Here is a 9898-nt window from a genome sequence, read left to right on the forward strand (position 1 = left end):
TATAGCTGCATATGGTAGCTCTTTCTAAATTCTCACTTGGCAAAGTGGGAAGACCCAACACCAGGTCATCAGGCCTCAAAGCCTTGCCTGCCCCTGCTGAGCAGATAAACCACCCATTCTTTCTCTACCCTTCAAGCAAGTTAGAATGCAGTTGTCTGACCTTCTCCAAGTTCTATGTACACACTTTACAAAGTTCCACTCTTCCCCTGTTAGGTACAAGGTTGATTTGTCTAGCTCTGGAGGTGGTCAGCCCTCCTGCACAGAACTCCTACCCTACACAGCAGTTCTCAGACTTCAGTGTGCCCTAGAATCACCAGGAGGGCTTTTTAAAACAGCTCCCTGTTCCCTCCTTGGGGATTCTGGGACGCCCTCCAAAAATCTTACTGGTTTGACACAAACGCTTAGTTAGTTCTCTTTCAGATGACAGGTCTAACACAGGTTCATGGGGAATACTCGTTTAAGTACTTGGAGATGCTGGATGATGGAGACTCCATTATTCCAGTGTGTGGCTTTGAGCTTTAACACACAGAAAGAGAGGAGCATGCAGAACCGTGCCTGGGCTTCCTGCTGCTCACTGCCCCACTGGCCTGCTCAATGGCAGTGGCTGGGAAATATGGTGATCAGATGGACTCTTTGGTGAGTATCATGGTTTCTTTGATCCTACACCATTCCATTATCCTACCAGCAAATGACACATGGGCCTTCTTTCTGTGATCCTCACTTTTCTATCCATGGGTCTTTGCACCAGCTCCTCTCTCTGCCCAAACACACCCAGGCCAGATATCAAATGACTGATTCAATGCCCCTCCCTGGAGAGGCTTTCCCTGACTGCCCAATCAGAAGTGGCTGCCCCTCCCTCACACCCCTCTGCTGTAATTCTCTGCATAGCCCTTCTTATTCTGTGGGGTGCTGTCCTTCTCCGTTTGGTAGATTGCATACTCCATGACAGCAGGACTCCTCTTGTTCATCACTGTCCCTCTAGTACCTAAAACATCTGGCACATGGTAAATGCTCAAAAAATACTTTCTGAACTGATTAACCCCAAGGTGGATTACTATCCCCGTTTCACAGATTCAAAAGGGAGGGCCCAAAGAGGACAAGTGGTTTGCCTGAGGTGGCACCAATACTGAATGGTGGTACCTGGTTTTAATCTATGTGCCATGTCCCACTAGCGCTGGCAGGGTTTCATGGCCTTCACCTACCAAGGTGGCAGAATAAGTTGCATCTGATCCTTTCCTTCTTCTGTCAACTGCCCCTCGGTTGGGCCTCCACTGTTCTTGGTTCTTAAGTCTCTTAACATGACTCCCCAGACGGCAGTTGGTAATGTTTGCCTGGGAACTGGTTTCACAGACGTGCTCACATATGTGGGAAAACACATAGATGCAAGCTTTTTTCACTTCAGTGCTGTGATAGCGAAAGATTAGAACTGACTCCATGACCATCTGTACTGCTTTCACTGTGGTAGGTGTGCACAGTGGAACAGGGTGTAGCCCTGAGAGGGGAAAAAGATTTTGACTGGGAAAGTATCTCACCATAAGATATGGTCTCCTGTAGGAAGAAAGGGAGGCTATAGCAGCACGGGGGGTGTATGCCTTTCACTTACTTTTCCCAAAAGAAATGAACACCCTCAAGTCTGAGAAACCCATCTCCTGGATGATGAGAAGACACTAGTCAGGAAACTAAGGTGGTTTCCATCATTTGAATTTATTTTATTGATACTTGTTAGCGAATAAAATTTTATTGATTTTTTTGATGTGTTACAACTCACTTTTTGGTAGTGGTTGCATAATGTTGATCATTTAATTTATTTACTATACTAAATACTGCAACCTCTGAATTGCCCATTTTTACACTGGTGTTCCTGATGGGTGGGTCCTCTCTGAGTACATAAAGTGGTCCGATCAGTCCATGGTTTTTCATATTCCTTTGTTATTCAACCTACTGCTTTAAAATACATTCAAATAAAAAAGGTGTAAGTTACTTGCAGAGAGTCCGGAAACACTAGGGTGAGGGGAAATTGAGAACATAACCAGCGCTCTCACAGTCAGAGGACAAATGGTTTTGAAATCATGGGACCGAAGCTAGCTCCTCAGGGACTTCCTCAAAGAAGCCTTGGTGGACTTAACGTTAAACTCACTCAACTGATGCTCACATCTTTAGCTGGGAGGGAGGGCACAGAATGACAATTTCATGTATAGAGGACGTTATCCTTCCACAAATATCCGGAACAGGTGGTCATGGAACACCTTGCTGGGCAGTGTTCCCAGATTAGAATAAATAAGTTATCTGCTTGGATTGCAATGCCACAGACACACAGACTGGAGATGGAAGGGTATTTGCTTGAAATACGGCACACACGGGGAATAAATAAAAGTTCACAACTTAATCGGCTACAGCAACAAGACCAGGCTCTCTTGTGGGCGTGTGGTTCTTTTCATAAGCACCTCTAATCTCTCCCTAAGCACAAAAGGAGGCACAAGGAGACTAAGGGCTTTGGGGGGAAGAAACTATCTCACTGTGACCATCCTGTTTTGAAACAAGAGGGCAAATGTGTGGGCACTGAATGGCGACCCCATGAGTAAGAGTGGGTTGCCCATTTCAGAGCAAGAGCTTGAGCCAGCAGAAGACCCATGCCCCATTCCTGCCCTGACCAGGTGGGTACGGTTTAGCTGGGTTTCTTCTCCTTTACCTTTACGGTTGACAAATTTCTTGAAGGAGTCTTTTTCCTATCCCTTTTCCTGCTATTAGAGTTGTCTTGGGTCTGGCCTTCAATGAACCTGCTTGTGACACTGGGTCCCAGAAATAAGCTGCTCTCTCATTAGCAACTCGGTGTGTTTGAAATTTGCATTTTGGTGTCATGGAACCAAACAGACAACACACACTGCCGGTACCATGGCTTCCCTGCGTGTATGTATAAAAAAAAAAAATGGAAAAAATAAAACAAAACGTCACACAGAACACAGAGGGACTGCTGAACAAAGCTGTGGGAGTGTGAATACATTCTCTTCTGGGTCAGCCGTGTGCCCTGACAGCTGATTACAAAACACAGGATGACTTCAAGTTGTAGGCATGAAAAGAAAAGATCACACCTAGAAGAGAGAAACAACTGTCCACTGAGGCAGAGTAGTGACGGTCTTGAAGAAGCTGGGCCACCCGTAAAAGAAAGAAAAGCTCTCGATTGTGAAAAGCTATGCCAGGTGCCTGTGACCAGGATGGAGGCCCCTTAGGCTCTTAGGGTGGGCGAGGCATCCAAGGACACCCCGGGGCGCCAGATGCAGTATGACCTGGGCCACTTGACAGCCCCTGGGGTGCGGTGGGGAGCTGTCAGACACGGGATTCACTGGTTCCTATCCATGGGATAAGAACACACTTGGGAGTTTCAGTGCTTCTGAAAAGGAAAGAAGAAAGGACACCATCATTCCCAGACTCCACAGGTGAAGTCCTCACCAGAGGACAGCGCGGGGACACTTCCTGTGGGACTGGAAGAAAGGGCGGGGCAGACACAGGGTCTCCAAGTCCTATGTACACACTTTACAAAGTTCCACTCTTCCCCCGTTAGGCACAAGGTTGATTTGTCTAGCTCAGGAGGTGGACAGGGACGGGAAGAGGGGGAGAGTGCGCTGCAGGGGGAAGGGGAGGCAGGGAACAGGGTGGAGAATGCCCATCTCCTCCGGGGCACAGGCCCCCCAACCTCACCGCAAGCTAGTTTGTTTGGGGAGCTTAGCACCCATCAAGATGCCCGAGGTGAGAGTCACAGGGGCTTTCATCTGCATGCTGGATCCCACCATGGTGGGGAAGCTGCGATTCCGTCGGATGCCACTGTTGAGCTGCAGTCCACCCATGGCACTGGTGACGGTGGCACATCCCAGAGGCAGGCCCTCGGGTACCAGGCCTCCAGGAACAAGGGCTTGTGCTGGCCCTGGAGGCCCACAGAGGAGAGGTCCCTGATCTTCAGTCAAGGTGGGGACATGGGCTCGCCCTGAGTTCACCACTTTGGCCACCCCAAACCTCCTGACTTTGTCCACGAGGTTGAGGTTGGAGACGGACACGTCCGTCTGGCTCTCGCTGCTCCTGACATTCTTCTTTTCTCTCACCTCCCTCAGGATGGAGCTGGCTGGCTTGGAAGCCAGGAAGTTGTCCTAGGGAGGGCTCGTGCACTTGAACTCAAAGGAAGGCGGGGAGGACGTGGGCGTCTGCATAGGCGAGTTCGGAGGGGTAGAGGGGATCACAGCCATCTTGGGAGTGTAGGAGTGCAGGAGGGAGCCCCGGGCAGCCCTGTCCCAGCTCTGTGGGTCATACACAGCCGCAGAAATACCCCGCTCCTTGAGCAGCCACACCAGCCCCAGGGATGTGCTCATGGTGGTCGTGGACTCCCGGATGTTAGTGAAGGACTCGGCCAGGCTCAGTCTCCGTGGAGTGCACGGCGTGGCCACTGGTGTGGACTTCAAGTGGCTAGTGCTGCCACAAGCTGGAGTCGGGGCCGAGTTAAGGCTGAAAGGAAAAGATGACAGGTTACCCATCAGAAATGCCCGTGAGCACCATGGGAAGGGTCAGTGGTCATTCCATAGGGTTGGACCTGGGACATAATAGGAGGACTCCCTGCAATGGGAGCCCCAGACACCTCTGTCCACATCTGTTTCTTCCCCTCACCCATGGAGGCTTGGGAATCCCTTAAGTAGGGCCCTGGTGTGAGTTGATGGAAGATGCATGTGATTCTCTTTGCTCTCCTCTGCTGCATGGTGTAACTGTTCCCTTTGCAGACCAAGAAACAGCTCCAAGTTTAGGTGGCTTCTTAGTCACACCTGGGTATTAAGTGGATAACCCGGATTTAATGTCTGAGTGACCCCATTGCTCTCAGATGGGGAAAGAAGTTCATTGGCAAAGAGGCCTTCCTCCCCCACCAAATCCACTCAAATTCCACTGTTCCCTCCTAATCCCTACTTCTCCCTCAGGCAAGACACTAACCAGAACTATGGGATACAATGGCTTATTTTAGAAATGGCAAAAATGGCCCCAGGGGTGGGCCAAGGCCAGGTGGCCAGCACCTCAGCCTCCTGACCATAGGACAGAGCTCTCTCCTCTGCACCTTGTTGCCCCTCACCACCTTCACATGCTGTCCAAACCCATTTTGATGAGCGGAGTTATGGGGTCAGTGGACGGAAGCCATGCCCTGTATTGTGGGACCTTCATTTACAGAGTTTCCCAGCTTCAGGCTCCTGAGTGACTAAAGGAAAGCTGAAAGATCCTTCCTTCACTCAGTGTCCTGCTGAGGACCCCTAGGGGCCCAGCAGACAAAGAAGTCTACAGGAGGGGAACAGGGGGAAAGGCTTCTGGGTCTGCTTATGAAAACAAGGAAGACTGATTTTTAACAGCTGCTCCAGGGATGGGGTCGGGGGACAAATAGGCAGGAGCCCTATCCTGCTTCTGAATGAGCAGCCAAGGGCAAAGAGTACCTCCTTCCAAAGGTCTCCTGGGACCTGCCCTCCGATTTGGCAGGGGCAGGTCAGGGGAGTGTCCCCAGCCTGGCCAGGGGAGGACCAAATACCATGGGCAGAGCACATAAAGGGAAGGTAGGGGACCCCTTCTGGAGCAGGTCCCTGGAGTGACCAAAGGGGCCCTTCCTGGGAAACAGCTCAACCAGAAATACAGGCTGGAAACACCATGTGGCTCCACACTCAGGTGACCTCCCCACTGGCCAATCAGCAAGGGCAGTGACCACAGAACAGGGCCATCTCCCACAAGCTAAGGAGGGAGTAAGCTGGCCGATCAGGAGTACTCTGAGAAATGTGAGATTAGAAACCACAGCATATTCCTGTGGTTGAAAATGTGGATTTTGGAAAGGCACAGGGAGAATTTTACAAATGTTGATGTATCATTAAGACAGGGTAAAAAAAAAAAAAATTCTAGACTTAAAACCTTGTGTGACCATCCTCAGGGAAATTTCATTGTGTTTCTGGCTACGTTTCTTTCCAACTCTGGTAAGAAAGCCCTTCCATACTCCTGACTTCCTATGTTTTTCCTGGTCCGGGACACAGCTGGGTGGTCTTCCAGATGAAGATCCACTTGGGTGCAGTCTGCATTCTGAGGCTGTAGGTAGAAAGGGCATCTAGTTGCCCTGCACCAGCCTTCATTGGGGAGCTGAGTTCTGTGGCTTTAAAGACAGCCTCTTCCAAACACAGAGCCACAGGATGGAAAAACCAGGTTCTTCTGGGACAGAGGGGAGATGGAAAAGACAGAACTAAAATTTAGAGATCCACAGGATGAGACCTTCAGGTTAGGCCTGTATTAGCGCTGGCACTCGATTTGCTGGGGCAGTTTAGAGAGTTAGGGGTGTGGACAGTCAAGGCTCTGTTAGCCAGGCACAACCACAGAGACACATCCAAGCCTCAGTCCCCGGGTTAGTGGCGGCCACGCGTGCACACACAGCTCTTTCCATGTGACCTGCCAGGGGAGGCACTACTGGCCGTGTGCTCACCCCCTGCCTCGCCCGTGGGCTCAGACTCTCTGCCCTACATCTCCTCTCAGCTCAGCGGGGCACAGGGCTGCTTCGTGGTCCTCCTCACATGACCTGCAGAGAATTATTCATAGTTTAAGGTGTTCCTGGGGATGGCTGCTCCCTCTAAGCTGGCCCGTCTCACCTCCATTCCTTTCAGCCTTACCTTCCCTAAACCTCAGAATCTTGCTTGACTCCACCACACAGGGAATGGCCGAGGGGGGCATTCTGTTAGGTTGGGGAGACAACTTTCCCTTTCACTGGAAGGTGTGGAGGGAAGTTGTGCAGCTGATCAAGCCAAACAAACCAACCCACGACATACAAGGCCTCTTGCCAGATGCTGCACTAGAAGGAATTGACCATGCTGGGCTCTGGCTTGGTCTTGGAGTTTTATCATTTGGGTCATTATAGTCTGGCTGTGGTGCATGGTTCCTGGGGCCTGTTCAAGAGGTACAAGGGCTTCCACAGAGCTCCGTAACTCCACCATGAAAGAACGCCATGCTCTACTGGAAAGCTCTGGGGCAAACATCCAGCAGATTTGGCTGCAGGTCTGTTGGATTTCAATTGTTCACCTGTTTGGGAAGGGCCTGAGAGTAATTCCAGGGCCAAGAAAAGGGCAATGAAAGGTGGGTTGAGGTTTCTCCATCTCCCCTGCATCTGAATCAACAGGAGCTTCAATTCAAAAGCAAAGTTCTGACTCAGCGCAGGTGAGTATAAATGCTCCTAAAATGCTCAAGCTGGCTAGAGTTGGCTTTTCAATGAGCTCCTTGACCTCACTTTGCTCCATAGGAAGCCTTGCAAGAAAGCGAGTGCCTGGGTTCACCCCACCTCTGCCCACCAGGGGCCAGGGACCCTTACCTTGGTGTGACCCGCGTGAGCTCGTCTGAAGGATGCAGGATGCGACAGGTGGTGAAGGTGAAGGTGGAGTTGGTCTGTGACATGCACTTCCCAGGGTGGTGCGCTAAATCGGGGAACAAAACATATTCCTTGCATCCAAGTATACCACGGTAAAAACAAAACTCCAGCACAGCCCTGAGCAGATGCAAGAAGTGATGAGCTACCTTGTGAACTGGATCTGGGTGAGGAAGGTGGTCCCTCAAAAAACGACCACATTTTTGAGCACTGGTCTGCAGAACATCGGATCCCAGCTTCCGGCCCAATCCAGACAGGGTTCCTCATCATATTCCTGGGCCAGTAGTGGATCCAGTTCCAGGGGGAGGTACTAATGGGCCTTGGGGGTAAATTTGGTTTTCCTCCACAGAGGTCAGGATCTGCTTTCTTCTTTTGTTGCTTTACATGGGCAAACAGGTGCCAAACTCAGCCCAGGGGAGGGGATGGAGGGGGCGGGGAGAGGCACTTGGCACCTGGCAGTTAGGCAAGGCTTGTACTGCTCCCTTTTCTGCTCATACAAAAAGGGGCGCGGGAAGCCTGCTCCACTACTGTCCACCTGTGATTGACATGGTGGGAGGTGGCGATCTCAGCAGCCTCAACATCAACCTCGCAAGAGTTCAGAGATCAGGGCCCTCTGGGGTGCCCCAATTCCAGGACAGTGTCTGACACACAGTGGTGCAAGTGGCATCACTGCTCCCTCCTTGACACCTCCCCCTGGCTCCTTTCTTGCCATTTCTAGGATGTCTGATTTCAAGTGAAGTCGAGAGAGCAACAAGGGATCCTCAATTTATTTCCTTTTAATGTTCCTACAGGTGGTTGTTGAGGCGGCTGAAGATTGTGGTCTGGAGCAAAGTAAAATCACAGGTATTAAGACCATGCATCAGAAAGCTGGCGAAGGAACAAGTAGTCACGAGACATCATGATTGTAGAGGTCATCCTCATTCATAACTCAAGCATTAGGGGGAAAAAAAGAAAAAAAAAAACAAAGAGGCTGCACCAAAAAGCATGCACAATGATGTCCTGGGATGATCCCCCCGACCCTCCCCACCCACCTGTGCCCCTGCAGCAGCTCAGCCCCCCAGAGACCTCCTGGGAGAAAACGGATTAGGATCTCAGAGGCCATGAGGAGTCAAAGGCCAGGAAGATTCCAAAGGCTGTGAACTAGAAACTTCTAGCTCCTTATGGGACGTTTTCTCTCGGGTTTGACAAAAAAAAAAGGCAAACAAAACATAACTGATTGGTGCCCCAAACCCTACAGATCCACACACAGCTGACTGTGTCGTAAAAGAAAACCAGGAACCAGATGAAACAAACAACAAATGATAACCAAAAAAAAAAAAAAAATGGGAAGCACATACATTGAAGGAAGTGAGGACAAAGCCAAAGCACAAAAATGGTGAGCGGGGCCAGAGGAACAAGGCAAGACTGCCATGCCCCAACTGTGGTCTGGTGGGGCTCTGTGTGTCAAAGGAGGCTCCCGTGGACCCTGGCACGGCAAGCAGCCTCACAGCCACTGGGAGCTCCAGGCAAATGGGAGGGAGAGGGGGAAAAAAACATTTAAAATAGCCTTTATGAATCTTTGTTCCTCAAGCAATAAATGAAAAGGTTCAGGAACTCAGATAACCGAGAAATTGTTGCAAGCCAAAAAAAATGGACGAAGCTATGAAAGAAGACAACCGAACAATCACGATTCTCTTGCTGCAATAAGGTCTAGAAACAGAAGCAACAGAAGGCCTGGAAAAGCCATCCCAAATATCAGGGATGATGGGTTATTCAGGAAGGAGAGGGGGAAAAAGCAGTCAACAGGTAGAATTAAGACAAAACAGTTGAAAGAGAGAGAACATTAAAAAAAGAATCAAATAAGGCAAGGCTGAATTTAACATTAGAAATATACCCCCATCGAAACACATGGCCAGAAGATCAAATGAAAAGGTCACAAATGCACACTTTCTCCTCCACCCCATTAAGTATTAGGTCTTTGATCACAACAGGTAGGGTAAGAAGGATGTTTTAGAGATACAGTTGCATCAACAGAAGCAAAACCCATCTTAACAAATGGGTTTTGGGGATAAGAAAGGCTGCTAAAAATTCAGAAGTCACCACTCCCCAGAGCAATGGATAGCTTTAGAAGACCAAGGAACATCAACGAGGGTCAAAAGTGCCAAAGCGGGAGATTCGGCCCCTCCAAAATACCACTGGGATGCCTGGATGCGGGAGCTCTCCCGTGTCACCATGGATGGCCTGGCCGCTGCTGCACCTCCCTTCCTTGGGATGACACAACACAGAGACAGTGAGTCACCTGGGGATGGGCTTGCCAGAGCTCCTTGTGCTTGCCACAGAGAAGCAAAGGGATGCTTGCAACAGGCCTGGGTGCAGGAAGAGAGGAGATTCCCAAACCAAGAGACATGTAAAACCTTCTTCTTGGCAGGCAGCAGGGGCTCAGGGTGAGGGTTCACTCCGGAAGTCACCAAGACTATTTCACACACCAAAGCCCCTGCCCCTCTAAACTTCTTT

The 9898-nt window shown here is 50.2% G+C and overlaps 1 protein-coding gene across 2 annotated transcripts; it reads right to left on the reverse strand.

Moving 5' to 3' along the window:
* Positions 1–1685: 1685 nt before the first annotated feature.
* Positions 1686–9605, reverse strand: LOC144375029 (trafficking kinesin-binding protein 1-like). 2 transcript variants are annotated; one of them, XM_078038080.1, is made up of 3 exons: positions 9578–9605; positions 7352–7454; positions 1686–4491 (listed from the first exon to the last, which is right to left on the reverse strand). In XM_078038080.1, the coding sequence occupies exons 2-3, from the start codon at positions 7432–7434 to the stop codon at positions 4140–4142; spliced, it is 435 nt and encodes a 144-aa protein (XP_077894206.1). In that variant the 5' UTR covers positions 7435–7454; positions 9578–9605; the 3' UTR covers positions 1686–4139. The 2 variants fall into 2 exon arrangements, with proteins under 2 accessions (XP_077894206.1, XP_077894205.1); XM_078038079.1 differs by lacking the exon at positions 9578–9605 and adding an exon at positions 7555–8408.
* Between the last annotated feature and the right edge of the window lie 293 nt (positions 9606–9898).

Source organism: Ictidomys tridecemlineatus, chromosome 2, assembly GCF_052094955.1.
Source record: "Ictidomys tridecemlineatus isolate mIctTri1 chromosome 2, mIctTri1.hap1, whole genome shotgun sequence".
NCBI lineage: Eukaryota > Metazoa > Chordata > Mammalia > Rodentia > Sciuridae > Ictidomys > Ictidomys tridecemlineatus.